Raw genomic sequence first — 24,930 nt, forward strand, 5'->3', positions numbered from 1 at the left:
GTCACTCTCCAAAACAAAGGCAGTATTTGAGAGGTAAACTTGGTATTATAAAAATGTAATTTCATTTTGAGATTGAGTCTTAGCAATATTGTACTAATATATTCTAGATGTTTTATGAGAAAACTCTTTTATTGTCATTGTTGAAGATAATAGCTTTGGTCAGATTAATGATAATCAATAGCATGATCAATATATGCATATGTGTGTGTGAATACACACACACACACACACACACACACAAAATTATTATATGACTTAAAATAATATTGATCCCATTGAAATTGATTATCATTTATATCAGATCATAAAACCTCTCGAACCCAAGAATATTACCGATCTATACTTGCAGATTCTATCTATGAAAATGTTATTTAATGTTCTTCACATTTTGAATGAGCAATGATCAAATGCTTGGCTGAATGAATCAGATTGAAGTCTGATTATTCTTCATATCAGATCAGAGATATAATATATATTGGTTGAGTGCAAACAAGTGTTAATTTCAATTAGCTTTCAGGCATGTTTATTTGGTAAACAAATTGTTATAAACGAAGAGGCATGCCATGAATGGACATGCCAGCACTCTGTGGAGACATGTCCATTCATCGACATGACTCTCCCTTGGATTATATTTACTCAAACCAATCAGGCAGAAGAGCATCAAAATCAATTAATGCTTTGCCCTTTGGATTTCGGTGACAGGAAACATGAGATTTAGAATTACATATTAATGTTGAGTATTTATCAATATTGAATTGCTATTTGCATACACAGAATAATAAGTGCCAATACAAGTTAGAGCAGAAAATTATAATATCCATGAGATCTTTAATATGGTACTAGAGCCAAGTTTATGTACCTCAGAACAATTCTGCTCTGTAATATCTTGTTCCTTTCAATCAATAAAAAGGAACTCTTGTGGCAGTTTCCTGTAAAATACAGATAACCTTGCCAGTAATGTAATTAACTGACACCGATTGAGTTCTTGGTGAAAGATAGTGACTTAATATTGTTTTCGTCTGAGCCAACATATGTGGACAACTATATGATATTTAAGGGATTTGTTAAAATGTAGTCACGTCTATATTCATTTTGTGGAAGGGTTTTGATATTGATTTGGCACACAATACTACTAATGCTCAGAATTTGGCAAATATCTGAGGTTTGGAAATAATATTTATTGGCTGTTGTGAATGATAAAATTGCTATTTCTTGATAAATATTCATATCAGGGGATTGTTCTATTCCAAAATTGACAATTCTTCTCGGCCATTGGCAGAATAATACATATTATTTATTTTGTATTTTCATGGCATTATTGTTTGGGAAAATTGTGATACTAACAAGCCTTACTGTGAATAATTTCTTAATGTTGTGATGATTTTTATACTGTCAAGGGAGACCTTCATATGGAGTTCATGCACTATAGATAGAATAATTGATTCTCTCTGTAAAAAATAAAAATAAAAATCCAGAAAGTCTGACTTGAAAATTTGATGTGAATTTCATTGTAATGATTCAGTGTTAAAAAAAATTAAATTTTTTTAATTTATTGGTGGGCCCCTTATGCTCTCAGAGGACTATAGTCAGTGGGGCAAATATTTTAAAATTCTTTGATTGAACCATTATTGTTCCAAGCTAAATTCTTTGAGCGCTGAGCACAGAATTAATTTTTCGTGTCAAGTTTGGAAGGCTATGTTGAAGGTGAAATATTAAGTTGAGCACAAGATAAATATTATCGGGGCAAGAGTATTGTTTCAAGCAAAATATTGAGTGGATTCAATGTTTTTTTGAACCTAATGAAGCTGAATGTATTACGAAACTCTGTGGTTGAATATTGACGACATTTAAATCTCCGGTGGTCCAGTTAACATAAATAAATATATATACACACGTTTACAGAATGTATGGGCTGTTAGAGTTATCGTATTAGAAAGGTAGAAATGCTCAAAGCTATCAAGCCTGTAAATAGAAACATCTGGGCTATTAGTGTCTTCTCTGGAGAAGGTATTGAGTTTCAAATTCATACTATTGATTCAAGGAAGTTATAGAGATAATCAGTTGTTCAAAGATGAAAGAGAAGGGGATCTGATTCTTTTCACAGCAAAGACTTTGGCAGGAATTTCTAATTTTATGGAGATGTAGACCAATTGAATTGTGATGCACATGGATACTGTGTACATCTGATGCTATTGCTATGGGAGAAGCAAATAACTACTTGCGAAGATTGCAATAGCGAGAGTTGCATTTGATTACAGCTTACCAGCATAGCATTTCTCATTGTCAGGCCAAACCAAGACCAATTTTAGGTTAGCTGGTCATAACAGGCAAATAGGGGTAATCCCATGTTGATGCCATTTTTGCTGGAGCATGTTTCAATGACGAGTATCCTAGTGCATTTCTAATCAGGACATCAAATAACTCTGAGAAAACAAACAACACTATATAAACCACATATTTAACACTTTCCTCATTGCTAAGCTAAGATGCACAACCAAGAGGTTTGAATCGATAAAATAGAGGTATCTTGCTGAAGTAGACAAAGTGTTAGCTGGGCTAGACTTGGAGATCGTAGTGAAAAGTGTACCTAAGCTGGCTATTTGTTTTCATCACAATGGTGTAGTTCAAGACCATGAGTTTCTAAAAGATGAATGATATTTTATATTGAAAGATCCTTGATGGATGCCCTTGCTGATCTGCTGTAGTTTTTAAATTAATAAACTATATTTTCCTATGATTTCTTTGATAGTCTTTGAGAATAGACAGAAGTTGCAGAAGGTTTTGTTTTTGTTTTGTGTTTTTTGATAGTTTTCACAATAGTAATGAATAATGAACAATAAACATGAGAGGAGACTGAAAATAAATAAGAGCATAGAGCCAAATCAGAATTGCTATAAATCGTACTAGGCAGATTTTTGATTTATAAAGCCAAATAATAAATCCAATGCAGTTCCAAAGAGCTTACATCCAACAATGATGCCAAACTGCTGCAAATGGTGGCCCTAAGACTGCAAGGAATCACGTCCCAGCTGAAAGAATCAATCTACAATGCTGAAACCATAAATCTGCAACTTGAATCCACAATAAAGAATGGCGTACTCTATCCCTAATAGCAATGCACATTGTTTGAAGAATCCAATGCCAATAACTGCTGAGGGCTACATCCCAGCCAATCCAGAACCTAGGGTTTGCGTCCCAGATGAAGAATTGCTCTCTCAAAGCCAATTCACAAAAACAAGTTTTTCAATATGTAAAAGATAATAAGGAATTAGGTCTCCATCTCCTTATATCCTCTTCGAACTGTAAATCGAACCCTAAAGGGAAATTACACTATGCCCTTTAAATAAAATATAATAAAATAACATTTTCCCAATTAAAGTCGTCCATGCTATAGGAAAAACATTACTTTATTAAAATTCCAAGCTGAAGGCACCAAAAAGTTTACAGATAGTAAAAATCATGTATAATAATTCAAGACCTTTCCAATGAGCTATAACACATAGGTGTACCTGATCAACTGAAGTCAAAATCCCCTATTACTCCAAAATGGTCATATTATTAACCTTATTTTATTTTATTTAATCACCAACTTAGGAAATATTTAAATATATTAAAATATTTCCCAAATGGTCCCAAAAGGCCCAAAATGACCAATCAAACATGAACTTGACCTTGTCACCTGTTTGTGACTGATGCTGGACAAGATGTGTCAACTGGTAGTCCATCCCTAAAATCTAGGGATGCTCCTAAAAAGTAGGAGACAACCCCAATCAACCAAAATTGAGTCCCAATGACTCCCCTGCTGTGTGCACCTCTGAGAGAACTGTCACTGAACTGGGAGTTCCTCCTAAAAAATAGGAATGCCTCCTAAAAAATAGGAGACGCACTCTAAGTCTCCAAAACGTTCGCCCAGGTCTCCAAATGCCTCCTAGATCACTCCTAGTCAATCCCTACAAATTAGGAATCCCTCCTAAATTGTAGGAAACTGTTGTCTACTGCTCCAAACTACTTGGGAAGCTCATGCATGACTCTCAAACTCCTTGGGTTGGTTCCCTCTAGGCTTTGCTGGCCTATGGGAACCAGATAATAGACTAACCCTACTAGAAATGTTGTCACTAAGGAAGGGCAGAAATTGGGGACATGACATATATTGAAAGGTAGCCAAACTCCAAATTAAGTACTATGAAGAGTTAGATTCAGCAATGTATATTTTCTATCTGGAGAATAAATCATCTGCAGTTGATGTTGTAAAGATGTCATCCCTGTAACTATCATCGATATCCTCTAACCAAATTATCTGGGAACAATCATCTGCAAATGATGATACTGGCTCTTATTTCATCTAATAATGCTTTCAATATTGTTCAGAACTCATTTTCATATACTTTGGAGCCTAATATCAGCTTGGAAGTTGGAATTGATTTTACTACAACAAAAGTTAGAAACGTAGGAAGAAGTGTCAAAATTACACCAAGTTCTAATAATAAAGAAAATTTAATTGAATGTCAAATTAGGAAGTTTCTCCATATCTCTTGAGATTGTTACTGATCCTATATATCTGCAAAACTAGTTGCTGTGCATCATATTGTGGATTTTCTATTAGTACGACAGTAGTATCAGATGAAGATTTTCATCCGTTACATCCCAATATGGACATTTAATCATTCAAGGATGACTTTCGTGATTCGGTCGTTCCTAAACTTCTTGATAATTTAGCATTGGGATGCCTAGCAAAAGTATCTCATGGTTATCATGGGCTGTTGCAAGTTGTGTATTAGATGGTAAAATTTAAACTCAGAGTATGCCTAGTTCAAAACTCAAGAAGGTTGGTGTAGTAATTGGCTATTTTTGTCCTAATAAATCAATAAGTGGGAATTTTACATTGTGAGGGGGTATAATAGCCAATGTTCGATTCCCATTGTTTGACAAATGCTTACATGGAGGCATTTTATGATTTGATGTATATGGATCTTTGTTGGAGCAACTTTTATCAAGGGTGTTGATGTGCAGAAATTTTTTTTTAATCTACTCTCTCTCTCTCTCTCTCTCTCTCTCTCTCTCTCTTTTATTTGTATTTCTATATGGAGTATAAGAGCTACATGCCTTGATCTTTTTTTCCTTTGTCTTCGGGGAAGTTGTTGTAGTAAAAGAAGTTTGGTACATTATGCATGCTACCAAATATTTTGCAGGACTCAATCTTATTACAGTAGCTCCAAACAAGTTTCGTTCTAGGATTTATTGGTCATCTGATGATCATGTTAGATAAAGTGAGGCTATTGGAGCAAGACATCCTTGATAATCAAGATTATGAGTATGGACCTATGTTCCACGGGGACGCGTACGCGGCCTAAAAATAGGTGTTCGGAAACGGAAATGTCTCGAGGAGGGGGGACAGGTATGGGATGTCCCCTAACCATCCCCAAAAAGGGAAAAATTGCAGGGGATGTCTTTGAAACTCGGGGATGCTTGAGGAAGAAAGGGGGACAACTGCTGTACCTAGTATGGTTAGGTACAACCAGCTGTCCACCTTTTTTTGTATGCATCAAATTAAAAAAGTGAACATAGAAATATATTTTGAAGCCTCCAACTAGGTCATCCAGGTGGGCCCCACCCCTCCAAATGCCCTAAAAGGTTTAAACTCACCACATTTTAGTTGTTTTGTCATTTGTTTGGTTTTCATTTTGTGTTGCAGCTGGCTGGAGTTTCATTTTGCAAGAAGAGGAGGTGATATTTTTGCTTCTAGGAGCTTGACCAAGGGTTTGATCTTCTATTTTGTGCACCAAGTAAGTATGAAACTCTTTATGCTTTCATTTATCATTTTTAAAATAGATTTGCAGCTTCAAAACTTTGATTTTTAAAATTATTTTTTCAATGTTTCAGCTCATATATCTATTGCATATTTAAGCCTCAAGAGTCAAAACAAAGCACAATGAGCAGCAGTGAGAGTACTAGTAGTAGTAGTGATGAAAAAAATGTGGTTGGGGTTGATGTTGCTAGTAGTGAGACTAGGAAAAAAGCCGATCCTAAATCTGATTTGTTTAAATGCCCTTCCACTATTATGAAGAATTTTGCAAAGGGTCCTTTCAATAGGAAAAAACTTCTTCTCCAATATGTCACACCTAGGGCAAAAGATAAAAATAATTCGGAAGGGACTAGGGTGTGGGATTGCCATGTTTGTGTTGATGATTTTAGGGACACCTATACAAGGGTAACTTAGATGCCATTCTAAAATAGATGCCAAAGATTGCACTTAGAGGCTGAAATGGAGGGGCACAATTTGACAATGACATCACTATCTATTCCCTGACAATGATATATGTCATCTACTATTGGTACTAGTGCCAGCCCTACTGAGTTTAGAGGGAAGAGAAAGATGAGTAGTTGTGAGAAGCGCTTGGTGGAAAGTATGTTTAATGCACAGGCAAAAGAAAAGTGTGAGGCATTCATTGGTAGATTCTTTGTTGTTAATGGTATCCCATATATTGCAACTCGTTCCACTTACTATAAACAAATGGTGAAAGATATTTTGAGCACGAACTCCTCGTTTGTACCCCTTGGCGAGCATAAGCTATGAACCACCATCCTAGATGAAGAGTACTCAAAGGTTGGTTTGTTATTTGAGGATATGAAATGCACTTGGGTTATGATGGGCTGCTCTATTGTGATGGATGGGTGGACTGATGTTAGACATCGGCCGCTCATCAATATCATTGTCACATCCCTTGCTAGCTCTTATTTTTTGAAAGCCATAGATTGCTCAGGAAAGAAGAAGGATGCAGAATTCTAGTTCACCATTTTGAAAGATGCCATAGAGGAGATTGGGTTGTCTAGTGTTGTACATGTTATCACAGATTCTACACCTGTGTGCAAATCAGCTGGTTTGATGATAGAGGGTACTTATATGCACATCTTTTGGACCCCTTGTTGTGTTCATTCCTTGAACAATGCATTGAAGGACATAGGGAAGATTGAATGGGTGAAACAGGCGGTGCTAGAAGCTAGAGAAGTGCAAATGTTTATTTGCAACCACCACACTACACTTGCTCTATTTAGGTCCTCTAAGAAGAGTTCCCCAAACTAGCCGAGACAAGATATGTCAATTTTAATTATAGTTTACTTTTAGTTTGTTTTAACTTAAGTTATTTAAATTTTTTATTTATAAGTTTACTTACATGTGATGCTTTTAGTTTTAATCATTAATGTTTAAGTTTAAGTTTATTAATATTTTAATTTATAATTGTTGCTATAGGTATTGCACATATTTCATCTTGATGGAGAGGATGATTGAGGTGTATGAAGCCCTTCAATTGATGGTGGTGAATCCAGAGTGGGGATGATGGTCTAATTCTAAGTCTTCTGAAGGAAAAGCAGTGAGGCAAAGGATCCTTGATGAGAGTTGGTGGTCCACAATGAGGTAAGTTGCTGATTTTTAAATTTAATGTTTGTTTTTTGCTTGCTAATTTTCTTACTAACAATCTGAAATTTTTTTAAAATTCTAATTCTGATTTTAATTTTTGTTTGCATCTTGCAGATATATTTGCTCTGTCATAGCACCCATTGTAGATGTCATTAGATATGCTAATACTGATGCTCCTAGTTTGGGAGAGATCTATGAGACTATTGACATCATGTTGGGGAAGATGAAGAGTATTATTGTAGCAAAGGATCCTACATTGGTCTTTTATGAGGAGCATATTAGGCCTATTGTGACATAGAGGTGGAAAATAATGAATACCCTGCTTCATATGACAACCTTTGCTTTAAATTCCAAATGATATGCACAGTTGGGTGGAAGGGGCCTGCCATGTGATGATTTTGAGGTATTGGATGGCTTCACGAGAGCAATTATAAGATGTATTCAGCTCAAGATGCCTCTACTCTTGGTGCACAATTCCTAGACTTCACAAACCTTTGTGGCCCAAACTTGGGTAAGCCACAAGCAAGGTTGGATAGAGTTGTTTTGACACAAAGAGATCCTATTGGATGGTGGACCTAGCATGGGAGAGATACACTTGAGTAAAAAATACTTGCCAGTCGCCTCCTTGCATAGGTTGCTAGTTCCTCAGCTGTAAAGAGGAATTGATCCACCTATTCATATATGCACTCTATCAAGAGGAACAAACTTACCTCTAAAAGAGTGAAGAAGTTAGTGACAGTGCATCATGCTCTTCGACTTGCAGATCGTCAGACTCCAGAGTATAGACAGACACTAGCTTTGCGGTGTGATGTTGAGCCTGAGGATGTGGCCAAGATAGATGAGGATGACATAGCGCTAAGATTTGTTGGGGTTCCATTAGATGAGACTACGCTTCCTGTGGATGGTGATAGTGAGGAGGACTCTGATTTTGATGCCATGGCGGTAGAGGTAGAATAGGAGCAACAATCTGCTTCATTTTTCTATGTTTTGTTTTTTATGTTGAGCATGAACATGATTATGATATATTGATACTTATTACTTTATGACAACCCTCTACCCTTTGGGCCTATAACTTTAGGCATGTTTTGATTTTCAGATTTATCATTATGACATCATGATATTGTTAATGTCCACTAATATTGATATGCATTTTGACAATTTGGTACTGAAATCAGATATTATTTCCTAGATGGCATTCAAATGTTGTATGTTATGGTTTTATAATGTTTAAATGACATGCTTTGTGCTTAGTTTCATATGAATGACATGTATATTTGCAAATTTCAATGTTTATTTAAAAATTTCCCTATAAATTTATAGCCGTCCCTGTTTGTCGTCTCCCCCTGTCCCCAAAACCAAAAAAATTTGCCGTCCCGAAAACCCGTCCCGCTGTCCTCATACCAGAAACTCAGGGGAACATAGGTAGGGACTTCTATATTAAGAGAGTGTGGTACATGCATCAAAAGTAAACTTGGAAGTCAACAAGTATATGGCGCTTCAGAATGGCTCCACATTAGCATGATGTCAAGTATAACCAAACATGAGGATAAATTCATAGTTTATTACATTCTCTCATTTTACTATGAAATCAGACAAGAAAGTTTCTATGCTAGAGACTACTACGAATGATGTTGTGATTAGAATAAAAGAGTTGCCTGAAGATATGCCAAGTGGATCTTTGATCATGGTGATTAAGAGGGAGTAGATCATGGAGATGGTAGACAAGTTACATTATCACTAAAGAACAAACAATTGATATTCTCACCAAGTCTGTTGCCAAAGTAAAGTTTGTGCATTTGGAGACTAGCTCGGAGTTATGAAGAATTAAATGCTTGTTGAGAGGGAGTCTTGGCATCAACAATTTCTTGAAATGTATATTATTGGATTCTTCTATGTGAGAGAGAATCTTAAAATGGAACCCTTGTTTCACCCTTTGGGAGTAGTTGTGATATATGTACCCTTTGATATGGTTCATGGTGGATGTCATGTGCGTGATGCCATGACAACACCATGTGAGAGAATCTGTGGTGACTTTGTGTAAACCTTTTGTCATATGCGTGTCTATGATTTGATAGCGCCCTTGTGTATGTTACTGAAAGGTGATGATCTTTTAGATAATAAACACTTGTATCTAACATTGTAAGGTGACGACTTTACACTGAATGGTTCACTATCATGACAGATATCATGTGACTTGATATTCGTGGATATGTCATGATAGTTAGTATGTCTTGGACATTTTGATAGATATCATGAGACTTGATATCAATTGAATATCTTTATGTTCCTTATGAGATAATCATGGTGGATAAGTATTTCCGTGGATATGCCATGATTTTTTATGGTAGAGATCATGAGACTTGATGTCAGTGCACATAACATAACTTGGATATATATAAGAAGAATGTCATTTGACTTGATATTCTTGAGCATATTATATCCTCTGATATTACGAGTTAGGTGATATCTTTTCTCAAAATAGATGAGTCTATTCTTATATGTACTTGGTTAGATTCTTTATCTTCCCTAGCTAAGAGGGAGTGTTGAAGATAATAACTTCGGTTAGACTAATGATGTTCAATAACATGATCAATATATGCTTGTATATATATCAATATGTAGACTAATATAGATATATAATATGTATACACACATACATAATAATATGACTTAAAATGGCCCGTTCATGGGCATGTTGGTGTTAATCCTACTTTGAAGAGGGCAACGATGTTTTGGACACCTCCAAAGGATGGTTGGATTAAGATTAACTTTGACGGGGCAACCAGGGGAAACCCGAGTGTTTCAGGATGCGGGTGCATTGCAAGAGACCACAAGGGCAACATTCTCGCTTTTGCAAGCAAATGTTTGCAGGATGAAACAAATAATATTGTAGAATGTTCTGCAGCCAGGGAAGCTCTGGGCTAAGGAGCAAAACTTGGCTGTAAACGAATTCATTTGGAAGGTGATTTGCAAATCATCATAAATGACATTAAGAGAGGAAAGATGGAGGCATGACACCTGGATCAATGTATACAACAAATCATAGAATTGCTTTTGGATTTTGAGAATTTTAAGGTTTGACATTCATTTAGGGAAGCGAATAGGGTGGCGGATATGCTATCCAATATAGGTGCCAATGTAGCATTGGGTCCACAAAATGAAACCTTTGAGGACTTTCGTTAGCTTAAATTAGAATAAAGAGAGCACTATTGTTCGACTATTAGGCTCATTAATGCACACATGAAAATTTAAAACTAGATGGTTTAAGGGAAAGGCATCATGAGTCCAACTTCCGATGACATTAAATCATTCCACGATAAGTAGAGATTTCCAATCTAATGATGTATCCCTCGCACATGTCAAATGGAGTGGTTTGGTTTGCCTTGGTACTTTGTTCTAGAGAGTTCTAAGGCATATATATTCAGTTTGAAGGTAGATCAAGTTCATTTGTTTTCCATTGTGACAAAAATGGAGGCAAACTTTTCTCTGGGCTCAGATTCTCAAATGAAGACCTACGAAGGCCAGATTACCACGTGGCGTCTCAAACACATATTTGTCTTTAACTACTTGGCCTTTCTGGAGGTCGTACAACAAATGCTAGGGCCAAAATATCTGAACGCATTCTGGAAGAGGAGATCAAATTTGGATGTGGCGTCGCTGTTTATTGCACTCGCATTGATGGTGGGGGAATCGAAAGAAGAGGTTTGCCAGGTTGATGCTGCATGTGTGGATAGGCAGTGGCTTCAAGGGCTAGAGGACATAATTGAGAGAGTTGGTTTGGGTGTAGGTATTGAGATGAGAATTGAGCCTTGGAGGCTAATTGGTGGAGGGGACTCTTCGATTCAGCCACTAGTTGTGTGGCTATCCTCAAATCCGCAAGGCGCTCATATCCCCAAAGCAGAACAGGGGTGGATTAAGATAGTGGAGTTTTTGATTGAGCACATTTGGGCGCCGGAGGAGCATGAACGAGACTTTATGAAGGCCACACCGAGAAAGAGCATGCTTGCTCTTGGAGAACAAATTCATCACCAAATTGCGAAGGAGGGTGCGTCCACATCAAAAGGAGTATGGGTTGATGCCTTGTTGCTAGTCAAAGAGGGGGAGGGCAATGGAAAGCAAAGTTGGGGGAGGCAAGTGAATTTAGTGATGGATGACCACTCAACTCCAACATTCACTTGGGAGGAAGCTGCTCGATGGTTCAAGGAGTAAGAAATCATAGACAGTGGAGATCACAAGGGCTCTATTGTTTTTGTTTTGATCGATTTAGCATTTGGGTTGGGTGGATTTGTCTTCTTTAGAGTGTTCGTACTCTGAATTTTTGTCTAATGACATATGTATGGTTAGGGTATGGGTAGTATAGGCAGAAATACATTTAGCCATACCAAAACAATGTATCTCTCTTTTTATCAATATAATACAAAATGTTACTTGTAAAAAAAAAGACTTAAAATAATATTGATCTCATTGAAATTGATCATCATTCATATTGAATCACAACACCTCTTGAACCCAAGTATATTATCGATTTGCACTTGTAGATTCTATTTATGAAATTTTTATTCTATGTTCTTAACGTTTTGATCAAGCAATGATCAAATGCTTGACTGAACAAATCAGATCAAAGTTTGATTATTCTTCATATCGATTGGAGATATAATATATGTTGGTTGAGTGCAAACAAGTGTAAATCCCGATTAGTATTTAGACATGTTTATTTGGTAAACATTTGTTATAATCGAAGAGGCAAGTCATGAATGGACATGCCTCCACTTTGTGGAGACATGTCCATTCATCGATAGGACTCTCCATTTGATTATATATACACAAACCAATTAGGCAGAGGAGTGTTGAAATCAATTAATGTTCTGCCCTTTGGAGTTTGGTGATTGCAAACATGAGATTTAGAATTAAATATTAATATTTAGTATATATAAATATTTAATTGTCATTTGCATACACAGAAAATTAAGTGCTAATACCAATCAAAGCAAAAAATTATAATATCCATGAGATCTTTAACAGTCATTTATGACTTTATGGGCCCCTGAGATCATCATTGAAAGGTGACGATCTTACAATGATGCACTTTTTATGTTTCTGGGTTATATTGTAAGGTGACAACCTTACAGTAATCAAACCTAACTATCATGACAAATATCACGTCACTTGATATTCATGGATATGTCATGATAATTAAAATCTCTTAAATAATGAGTACTCAATATCCTAAAAAATCAACATGGTATTTATGGGTAATCACATAAGTTACTTTAAAGAGATATTTCTGTTAGAAAGTCAAGTACACTAATATAAGTGGGGTGAATCAGTTATGCACTTTATATGGCTTTCCCAACTATGGATATCATTTACAAATCTTAAACTTGCATATGTGAGTAAACTAAAAAGTAAAACCATGCACACCATAAAGAAACTCATAACTTCATATTTTGTTAAGTAGGGAAACCTTGGCCTAGGGAAAACCCTAGTGGGGATGCTACCCACAAAATGATCCACTAATCAGAAGTATCTTCTAAAAGATATTGACCCTGTTAGGAGTCTATTACATGCATATAGTGTATTTGTCCTTGTTAGAGGACTAGGTCTTGTTAGAAGCCTCTATCCTATTAGGAGTTGTAAGTACAATACAAATTACAAGCTGAGCTAACTGCCCAAACAAGTATATACAACTTTACAAGTTATATAGATAGATACCCAAACCTTAACTGTACTGATATCTTGAATATCTGATAAGTCCTTGTGGTCTCTTGCATACAACATCCTGCTTTGCTCTGATCATCAATTTCACATCTATATAATACCATCTAAGTGCTTGCATAACAATTATATCATTACAATACGATTGCATACTTCGCTTAACCAAACAGTTCTACCAAAAACTTTAATTTGTCGGCCTTTCACTTCTTTACATGTTACCAAAGCTTAATATTAAATTCTGCCACGTGAGGGTTAACATCTAGGATGTCATCTCTACCTTGTCAGGTTCTTGATTTTACAAATCAAAACAATACCTTGACCAAAATGCCAATATACTACTAACTGCTTTGTTTCTGTGATATCAAACCTGTCTCTGGAAAACATATCAAAACATATCCAAATCTTAATACAGTAAGTTCGTAAGTGTGTATCTTCTCTCTGTAAATTTTGTCGAACAAAATAGTCTTCCTATGCATTGAATTCCTGCTTCATACTTAATCAATTTTCTAAGTATCCCAATGTTGGATTTCTTCATTTAGCAACCTCTATACTATATTATGTTTCCATTAATGACAACACCTATCATATTACCTTAGCCAAATTGCCAAAAATCTCCCCCTTTGGGATTGATGGCAACATAGGAAAAATTGGTTAACTATAGAAGATATACACAAAATTTGAAAACTTCAGAAAATTCAAAACTTGTGACCAATACAAAATGTTTATATTCCAATCTAACCATACAATCTATACATATTGCTCTACTTTCCCTTTGATAATACTCTATATCTGTAAGTTCTCTTTGTATGTACATTTCATACTTACAATTTTTGTTAACTCCTCCCCTTTTGACATCAATGACAAAGGAGAGACAAAATTTGTTATGTACATGTCAAAAATTTGATTCTTCAAGCTGGGTGCTTTGCCAAGAGTGTCATGCAATTTGCAAAGTTGGTATTCATGTTTGCAAATTCTATATCCCATGTAGACTTAACTATCTCTCCAACACTGATTACTGCATAGATGCCATAAGCAGAAACCTCAGCTCTATTAAGTTCCACCGGAATAGAATTCTCATAAGATCTCTTAGCCTCCGCAAATGTGTTTTACTGCTTTTTACCAAATCTATCTTTGGTCTCAAATGGTCTCTGAAAGAGTGTAGTGACCCCTAAGTTAGAGGCTGTAAATAATCAAAGTTTGACATTCATTACTAGGCAAACAAATCAATTAATTACAAATAGGGACAAATATATCTCTTAAGGCTTATGTTTCAACCTTGATCCCTTACTTCCTTCTTATACCTATCCTAAGGAGAGCGTGGATTTACTTCTTGTAGGGCGCTTGACACCAGTACATCCTTTGGTTTGACTCCGCCTTTTCCTACACAACACCATCTATCAACTCCTAGGTGTATAGTAAGAGAATTGGGAAATTGGTTGTAAACATCTAATTCCTTTGCAATACGTGTTAAATATATTCACATAGAATTCATAGACATATTTAATAATCCCTATAAGGAATTAGATTCTATATACATATTTTTCTATATCAACATCATGTGCATATCCTAAATATTTGACCATACATAAGAGGTCCCATCCCAACATATGTATATCATATACCTTATCCCCAGAATATGCATTTAATATTTACTTTATCTCATACCCATAAATATTCAAATGACATCTAAATTAAGTGAAGTAAATATATATTTTCTTCAACCTTTAAGGATAGGGATATTAACCATGTGTTGATCGTGTGTCTCCCCGTGCACGAGAGAGGACTGTCTTGGTTGGTGAAGAATAATTATTGGGAGTCGTAGCTCGTCCACGTTGTAAGAATCTTCTTCCTTAATCCCAAGTGATCGATCCACGTGTGATGATCTTAGCTGGCAAAACTGTTTCTTCCTTTGTTTGCTTTAACCAAGAGCACTTATGCTCCACATAACACCCTTCTCAATCCGTCCAAATAGATGCTTCTGCCAAATTGGATTTGAGCCCATGGATGCCACAGATCTTGGTAAGTTATTTTATTTTCCTTATTCGATGCCTGATGTGACATTAGGCCCGCTTATAAATAGGCCAATGTAATCCTATGAGAATTCGTTCCTCGTATGTTTACGTGACCCATGAGAGGGATACATACTCCAATGATTTGGTTTATGAATGCCATTTTATTAATATTATTATAGAACTATATATACTGGTATATGATATTATTAGTAAATGATATTATTAGAACTATACCAAGGATGATGAAAACGTGAATTCCTAGCCATTCATTTATTAAATGTATTCAATACTTTATTGATTTTTTATTGACTTCGTTATATACAATAGTTATTTGGATTTATTATTTTTACTTCTATTCAATATTAATTATCTAAGTTACCGATTCGGATGTGGATTCCGAAAGCGGATACGGGATGCGGGGATTTTTTATTTATTTTTGGATGCGGATGCATGAGGAAATATATATATATATATATATATATATATATATATATATATATATATATATATATATATATATATATATATATATATATATATATATATATATATATATATATATAATATGCAAAGAAATGCAAGAAATATCAAATATACTTATATATGCAAAGAAATGCAAGAAATATACAAAAACAAATCATTTGATAATATGACTATGAATCTATGATACTTAACCCTTTATCAAACTTAAAGATATTTCAAAATTCATATGATATATCAATATCAATATGTGCTTGTCCAACATTAGCGTTTAGTCTTAATGTTTAAACAATAAGTTCAAATAGGTCATGTTCAAGATTCCAACAAAATAAAAACATAGTTAATGATTGAAGTCTAAAGATTCAATCAATAAGAGTCTGGCTCTGAATCATAGGGATTCGCAAGAAAATCCAGATTCTCATCATCATCTCCAACTGCTGAAAGATTATTTGAACCAAGCATGGTTCCACTTATGCTAGATGCACCATGTGCCATGCTATCATCATCATCGTCTCCAACTGTAATAAGATCATGAAGTGTTGCATCCAAATTTGCACACTCAGGGGCTACATCCCAAAGCTTTGTTGCGCCTTCCTTGTAATGATCATTCTTATGTGACAAAAGACGCAAGTTGGTGTGGACAAAGACCAAGTCCCCAGCTTTCTTGGAGCCCAACCGGTTGCGCTTCACTGAATGGATAAAGGAGTATGTACTCCAATTCCTTTCAGCAGCAGAAGAACTAGCAACCTATATAGTTGTCACAAAACATACAAATGAAAAATAATTTAATTTTAAAGAATGTATGAAACACTAAATTCTAAAATGCAAGTGTAAACATAAAAGCTTAAAACAAATTTAAAAAACAAAATAAAAAACTTACTTGTGATAGGACCTTGATTGCAAGAGGTTGAAGATGCTTGAAAGGTTGACCATACATGTACCACCATGTGATAGCTCCCATTCTATTTTGGTCCTTTAGTGTAGATGGAGAACGCCTTAACCCCGAAGCAAACAACCCAAATTCTTTCCTCACTTTTTCATGCATTTCTTCCAGTGGGAAGAGTCTTGTAAGAGCTTTGTGGCACCCCTTAGCAAACTCCTCATCCACAAATGGTGCAACTATACTCGGCATATCAACTACCTCCTTACTATAGTACCTAGGAGATAAGGCATATGCAAGGAGGTGCAATGGGGTAGTCATCTTATTCCAACGATGGTGGATAATTGCTTGCACTTGTGTGCATAAGGCTTCACATTGTGTGGGGTCACTCTCATGTGCTTGTATAGAATGTTTTACCTTCTCAACCATGGTGTTCATGCCATCATACACATCCCCCAAGCAAGGTGTATCTGTATCAGAAAAACGGAGCATAGTCATGATGGGCTTGGTGAAATCCAATACATATGCCACACAAGCCCACCAACTCTCACTCAAGATCAAATCCTTGATCCTTTGTGCTCTTTCTGAATTTGAGATCTTCCATACATCCTATTGATTACCGATGACCATTTGGCCCAATGCATCTTTTACCTTCAGGACTCGTCTCATAACAATTGTATGAGATGCAATATAGGTCTTAGCAACCTAAGCAAGTTAACAATATGTCAATCGACAATATAATTATAAATTTTAATTTTTAACTAAATTACAAAACCATGAAACTTAGTAATATAAAAAATTAATTTACCTTCAGCAACTCCAATTTGGAGTTTGTTCTAAAAATGGACTGTGACATGTGGTGGTTGGTCACAAACATTTGCATGTCCTTCCCCTCTTCATATATTTTTTTCACCCAATCTACTTCAGTGCCAATCCTCTGCATGATCAAGTTAAGGGAGTGAACAGTGCATGGGGTCCAAAAAAATGCTCATATCGACTCTCAACCAAAGCACCCGCACCCTTGCAATTTTTGGCATTGTCTGTGACCACCTGTACCACATTCTCACTACCCACCATCTTGATGGCCTTGATGAGAATTCTAGAAATGAATTCGGAATCCTTCACTTGCCCCTCACAATCAATAGCCTCCAAAAACATTGCCCCTTTGGGTGAAACTGCAATCACATTAATTAGTGGTTGGTTTCTTGTATCCTTTCAACCATCTGACACAATAGTTAGACCCGAAGTTTTCCAAGATTTTTCGATTGGTTGAAGGTCTTTCTCTATATGTGCCTTCTCTTGTTGCAATAGAGTTGTACGCACCTTTTCATACCCCGGGCTTGTGTAGTCAGCTGGTGATTCTTTGATTGCTGCCACCATTTCCTTCCAATATGGCGATCTCACCAAGTTGAAAGGAATCCCATTCGCATAGAGGCAACGTGCAATAGCTTCATTAGCGCGGTCTCTTGCCTCATTTTAAATGCGGTGTGCAATGGGCCTCTTTTGCGGGTTGAAATTCCCACTTCTTCCTCATCCTCTCCTGGCACAGGTACTTGCAAGAATGGGTGTTGGGAGGATGCAATTGGTTTAGTGGGTGTCTGTAGCTTGCTCTTTGAGGAAGGACCTTGATAGTAGCTTTTTTTTGATCTATTGATCAATGCATTAGCAGCTTCTTGTTCTCTTACAAATGAAAGTATTTCCGCACTAGTCATCCCAGTACCATTTTTGCCTTTGCACATTCCAAATCCTTTTCCAGCAGGGCCAATAAAATGAAGCTTCACTCGGGACTATGAGCTATTGAAAGATTTTTCTTTGTTACGTTGACAATAATTGCACTTCCAATACTACGAGCCACCTCTTGAAACTTGTGATATCCATGTTATATGTCTCCACAAAGGAGAGCCTACATCAATTTTGAAATTATCAGTCCCTTCCCCTCCTTGGCCCCCCACTGAACTTTGACTAGCACTACCACCGGTAATAATTCTTGCCTAGTTTTTTGCAACCTATTTTATAAGAAAATAAATATATTTTAATTAGTTCCTAACAACTATGAACATCAATGATCATGCATACAAGTGGAAAGAAGTGAGAAAAACTACTAAAATAGATACTCAAAGTTGCTTCTACATATCTTTCAAAAAAAAATAAATTGAAAAAAACAAAAACAAAATTTCAAGAACTTGAAAAAAATCATCAAAAATTCAAAAAATTTCATCTAAATACTCAAGAAAAGGGTTGATCACTTACCTTGAATGGTTTAAACTCCTTTGAGAAAGCTATCTCTCCCTCTTCGATCGATCCTCTTCGAAAATGTTGAACTTAGCTTCACAATGGAGGAGTGGCTGTAGATGCAAACAAAGTTCTAAAATGACTCTTGTGAATGCTTCTATATTGACTTTTAGGGTCGTTTTAGGGTTTCATAGTGAAAAAACACTTTAAAAATTCATTCCATCACATGTCTTATTCTAACTTTAAGTCAAAAAATAATGTTTTTTATTGTTTTTTTTGCTTTGCAAGGTGCTAGGCCTGCAGATGCTCCTGGATGCGCCCGGAAGCCTTGTGGGTGCTGGATGTGCATGGAAGCTGAACCTGTGGATTCCGTCCGCCTCCGATGCGGATGCCCAGCTTGGGAGCCACAAATCGGCTTCTTAGTTAATTATCAAATCAATAATTAACAATAAAATTCCAATCAAATATATCTATTATTAAATTTGCATATGTATTATTAGGGTCCGTGACAAAGAGTTTAACCTGCCAATGACTCTATCTCTATCATTCCTCAAGGCTTGCAATGCATCATAAGCTTGACTTATTTTCTCATCAATTTCAGTGGTACTTAAAACACTGTCTTTCATTTCAACTGCAATCTTCTCTAATTCTTCTTCTTTCTCTTTGATTGTCTTGGTGACCTCTGCTGTGTACTTTTGTGCCTTAGTACATTCAGCATAAACTTTCTTTCCTTCTAAATACACTTTCTGATATCCTTTTACATATGTCAATCACTAACATATCACTCTTGATATTGCTGCTTCCCTGATGAAAAAGTTTTCCTTCATGCTTTGCCTGGACTTTTGCTTTAGCGAATTCTTCAAGATTAGAGTAATGGGCATTGAATTATTCTATTATCTTTTCCAATCGCTTGTCCTTATCCTGTTCTGCAAATTGTGCTGGAAATGGTATAGTCTTCTGAAGTCTATCTAATGTTAGTTCTAAGACTCTTTGTGTGTTGGTTGTCTTCTCCTCTGCCTTCTGAACTGCCTTAGTAAATACTGATGGTGTATCTTCTTTTGACATAGTTAATACTGAAATTCTCACTGATTCTTCACTTCACTGAATGTTATCAATCTGGACATTGATTGCATTGGTTGAATAGTCTACCCAACTCTGACCTCTGTATTGTCATCCTTTGCCTTGTTTGCACTATCAACCTCTTGAATTTGTTCTGCCATTGCAACTGATTTAGAAAAAATGTTGCCAATTTCGCCCAAATTGCTAAGATCAATATTTGCTTGTTCTTTGAATGAGTCCTCATCAGGTGTTGCATTTAGGGTGACTGGGACTCCTTCAACGAAGACATCAGGTTGTTGAAAAGTACTTGCAAATTTCTCAATGTCTTTATTATCACTTGTCAAAATCTTTGGTTCTTCAATTGTTATTCCAACTGACTTAGGTTTCATTACATTTGTTTCTTTCAAAACTGTAACAACTGCATCCTCAATTTCTTTTAGTATTTCAATGTAGTTTCCTGCCATGATTTGGATGGGCCTCATTTCTCTTCTCAATAATGGCTCCATCTTCTTAAGGACATTCTTCAACTGATCTTGACTAATTACTGTGCAAACTTTGCTCACAGTATCTTCTCTCATCTTTCTATCTTCTTCTACTACCCTTAATCTTCTTCTAACTTCTTGTATAGACTATCTGGTACACTACCTTTCAATTCAATAACTAACCTTTTGAATTTCAAAAGATAGCTTATCACAGTGATTTCCAGTTGTCTCTGATGATTCACATCATATTTATCATAGAATTCGTTGAGCTGAACTAAGGTACCTTCTTCCAATATCCTAGTGTTGAGCTTGCCAAGTTCTGGCTTCCAAGACCTCTTTTTGCCAGATACTAGCTCATTAGGTTGTCGTGGTCTTTGTTCTACTTGGTGCTCAACACTTTGCTTTACTGCTTTTGCTGGTGATTCCTCTTCGACTTGATGTGGTGCATCTTCTACTTCATGATTCTTCTTCCCTTTACCTTTAACTGTGATATTTGGTTTCTTGGGTGCAAAGCCGTGTGCCATAGTATCTATTCTTTCAAATATAGTTCCAATTCAAAACTTATCTTGACCTTGCAAAGAAGATAAATGCCTTTTAAATCGTGACTAGGGCATCCACAAATTCGACTCCACTTTAATTCACCTTCAAATCTATTTGCTTGCTCTCTGCTATAGCTTAATGGTCAAATGGCAAGTAATCGATTGCATTTCAACCCTTAAATCTACCTCAAATCGAATTTGCATTAATTGCATTTAGGATATTCACCAAAAAGTTGTTTATGATTACAGTAACCTTCAATTCTTCAGTGGTCTTCATATACTTCACATTAGATTTTGCGCTCTTAGGTGTAGATTCTTGATATTCATTTCATCCTATAATCAATTGCGTGGAAGGGGTTTGATAAATTTCTATTACACTATCCCCTGTTTTGTGCTATGAAATAGTAATTCATGTAGATATGGAGGGTTCAATACTTGGTACTGTTCCCATCTTGTTGTCTGATGATTCTTTTGTCTTCTCTGCCCATGTCTTTGTGTTCGCTGGTGTTCCTTCACAAATATTTTATCAATACTCTCTACTTGTTTCTTATTCACATTATATCTCTTCTCATATTGTTCATATTTCCTCTTGTATTAGGTGTTCTCATATTTGATGTTCTCATGTTGCTATTGAAACCATTAAATCTACAAAATCTTGCTGTGTGACCTAGGTTATTGTAAATGTGACATGCTATAACCTTGTTTCCATTTCTTGGTCTAGACTGATTAATCTGAAGTTTGCAATCTCTTGCAATATGTCCAAAATTGTTGCGCTTATAACACATAACTCCATTAGTAATCATGTTACTCATTTCCAAAGGTCTACTAGCTGCATTGTTAGTCCTTTCATTCATTCTTACATTTGATTTTTGATTAGCTTTTGAAGATTAGACTATTTGGCACCATAATCTTCCCACCACAGATTTGCATGGAAAAAAACCATTTATGATGTGGTAAAGCTTCCAATAAACTTCATGAGCGAAATAAATGGTATGATAAAATTAAATACTTGTTCTTTTTTACTTGGCTGCAAGGTGTATCTCCTACGTTTGCAATCAGGAGAAGAAAACAATGACCCCTCTTCCCTCTTGTACTCAGCAACTCATCAAGTATGAGGTCTTGGAGTTCCAAATCAACAACTGATCTTTGAATACATGTAGCCAATCCAATTTGAACCTTTGCATCTGCTCTAAAAGTGTTGGAGAAATAGTACTTGGGGTTCAAGTAGTAGGCAGTTGCATGAAAATTTTGGTGGACTTGTCAGTTCCACCTATGACTAATTATGTTCAATATGGGTCTATATTTGGTTTCATTTGATCTTTACAAGTGCTGAATGACCTCTTTGGCCCTATTCATAGTCTCATATAGAAACCCCATGGGGTTTTTATCCCATCTGTAGAACCTTCACCAACGGTGTTGACATCTAGACATAAAAAATTATACAAAAACCGACAAATTGCAATATTCAATATTAAAATATTAAATCATCAATCAAAACTTGAAAACTTACGTGAATGATCTCTTCCATTAGCTTTTCAAATATAGCATCAAATAGAACCTTCACAACCTTCTTTGATTCACACTTCTTGGTATAAGAACTCTAACAATTTCACACTTAGAAACATGCACCTCAGGTCTAACAATGTATCGAATATGCTTTGCAAGTTTAGAAAATTAGTACCAAATCGTGTAACGCTTGCTTGTACAAGATCCTTACCATCAGTGTGCTCTCTCATAAGACTGAGGACTCATTTATGATTATAGATGTACTTTGCAATATTCCTTCCATCTTCAACCACCTTCTCCACCCAGGTTAGTTTCCCTAGGTCCCTAAGGAGCAAGTCAAGACAATGGGCAGCACAAGGGCTCCAAAATAATATGGTATGCATCTCCATCAGAAGTCTATTGGTTGACACATAAGCAATTGCATTAGCAGTTACAATATGGAAGACATTAGCCACTCCCACTAACATTACCACCTCATCCAACACATTGTACAAATTTTCTGCGTTTTTTCTTGAACAGGGCATCAAGTGATTGTATAAATACTAACTGCCCCCCTGAGGCAACTACAAAGTTGATGAGTGCCCTATTTCTGCAATTTGTCCATCCATTGGGTATAGTAGTGCAACTTTTTTGTTCCCAAACTTTTCTTTTCTCTTCCACAAGCTAATGAATGGTTTTTACCTCATCCTCTAACAACAACCCACTAACCTCATAACGAGTTGGGGGCTTGAACCCCTTACTAGACAAAGAAATCTAAGTGACCATTGTAAGTTTTCTGCATATTTTGATAAGTCAATACTGATATAATGCCTTTACTCTGGTTGAAGATAGTCTTTAAATATACTAGACCGTATATTAAATATTCTTGCTGTGATGTATAGTTCTGCAATAAAATATTTATCTCTGCTATAAATCATATGAGGTAGTAAATGCTAAAGGAGCAGACTTGTATTTGATGTGTGTCCTTTATCCACATTCACACCCCATATATGTATAACAACCAAGGGGCATGTCCGTAGAAAGGACATGTCCCTCTCTAGGTCGGCCTTAAATTAATCGTTTCCCATAAAATCAACGTCTCTTGTGGATGACCATTAGTTAGTAATTAAACTAACCAAGTTTATGCAATTAGACTTTAACAAAAGTTCCCCAACGAGATGCTGATCACAATGAAGACAATAAACAATTATATAGGCCTGTTCAATTAGGGATTTCATGCATATATTGGATCTGTTCAATTTGCAGATTCAAATCAGTATGATATCACAGTTACCTCATATAAAATTAACACTCCCTCTTAACTTGATAATCATACTGAGAGATAACATATCTAGCAGCATCAATTAAGATGAATAAGCATAGATTGATGCTCTATATCTATTTGAATCTTTTAAGCATGTGCTATCATTTAACACATGATACTATGTCATATTACTATACCTGTGATATGACTTAGCACTTATACTTGTGATAATAGTATTGCATGAAATGCAATATACAAGATAAAATCCAGAGAGTGATTAAATTCTTCCTTTATCCAAGTTGTGACTCATAGGTATTGACAGACCTATATCACAATATGATCCTGAGTTAAGATCTGCCAATACACAGGATAAAATCCAGAGAATGATTAAATTCTTCCTTTATCCAAGTTATGACTCATAGGCATAGAAATGTCTACATCAAAATGTGATCTTGAACTCATCCAAATCTGACAGTAGTTCTCTACTGTTCAGTACGTTATTTTAGAGATCGTCATCTCTCATAATGTCTTTTATATAAGTGTTCATTATCTTAGAGATCGTCACCTCTTAGATAACGAATACAAATGGTGAAGCCCATAAAAGTCAATAGCCTGACAATAATAATTCTAACACAAAATTATTTCATTAATAATTAAAGAATACAAATGTATTATAATTCAACCATACCATGTCTTTTTCTAACGTGATCTATCTTCACTCAAGAGAGAGGTTTGATAAGAGTTTTCATGTCTACCATATCTCTTATATAATGGTAAGGAATTTCAATATGATTGGACCTATCATAAAAAACTAGATTCACAGAAAGCTTGATGGAACTCTGATTATGACAGTGAATAATACTAGGATTCATGGGTTGACCAAATAATCCCACAAGTAACTTTCTAAGCCAAGCTGCTTCCTAAGAAGCAATTGTAGCTGCAATGTATTTAGCTTCTGTAGAGCTTTGTGCTACTGGAGCCTGCTTTTTGCATATCATGATATCATTGTTGAGCTTAAATTGAAACAACATCTTGAAGTGCTTTTCCTATCAGTAACACTTCCAGCTCAATTTGAGTCTGTGAATCCATGTAAGTCCAAGTCAACTTTCTCATACTTGAGCCCAAGGTTAAGAGTACCTTGTAATTATCTCATACTGTGTTGACTACATCTAGGTGAATCTCCTTTTGCTCACACATAAATTGACTTAAAGTATTAACAACATAGCAAATATGAAGTCTTTTATTTACCAAGTACATAAGAGATCCAATCATCTATTTGTGAAGAGTAGAATCTATGAAGCGTAATTCTACTACTGCTTCCTTAAGTTTGTGTAGATTAGTTTCCATTGGAGAAGACATAGGTTT

The 24,930-nt window shown here is 35.8% G+C and overlaps 2 protein-coding genes across 7 annotated transcripts in view; one reads left to right on the forward strand and one right to left on the reverse strand.

Annotated features, from left to right (window-relative positions):
* LOC149530858 (uncharacterized) overlaps window positions 1-24,930 on the forward strand; it is a 188,492-nt gene that overhangs the window by 130,518 nt on the left and 33,044 nt on the right. The gene's annotated exons all lie outside the window — the stretch shown is intronic.
* LOC149530860 (uncharacterized) lies at window positions 15,991-16,756 on the reverse strand. The gene is made up of 2 exons (XM_089811154.1): window positions 16,505-16,756; window positions 15,991-16,371 (listed from the first exon to the last, which is right to left on the reverse strand). The coding sequence occupies exons 1-2, from the start codon at window positions 16,754-16,756 to the stop codon at window positions 15,991-15,993; spliced, it is 633 nt and encodes a 210-aa protein (XP_089667280.1).

This window comes from Cupressus sempervirens, chromosome 11 (assembly GCF_028749045.1).
Source record: "Cupressus sempervirens isolate cs-2001-9-10 chromosome 11, ASM2874904v1, whole genome shotgun sequence".
Classification (NCBI taxonomy): Eukaryota; Viridiplantae; Streptophyta; class Pinopsida; order Cupressales; family Cupressaceae; genus Cupressus; species Cupressus sempervirens.

What these genes read in the sequence shown, in the direction of transcription:
- LOC149530860 (XM_089811154.1), bottom strand. Translation starts at nt 16,756, where the DNA reads ATGCCGAGTATAGTTGCACCATTTGTGGATGAGGAGTTTGCTAAGGGG. An exon ending in CAATCAAGGTCCTATCACAA is followed by an intron (nt 16,372 to 16,504) that starts GTAAGTTTTTTA and finishes ACAACTATATAG; the next exon opens with GTTGCTAGTTCTTCTGCTGC.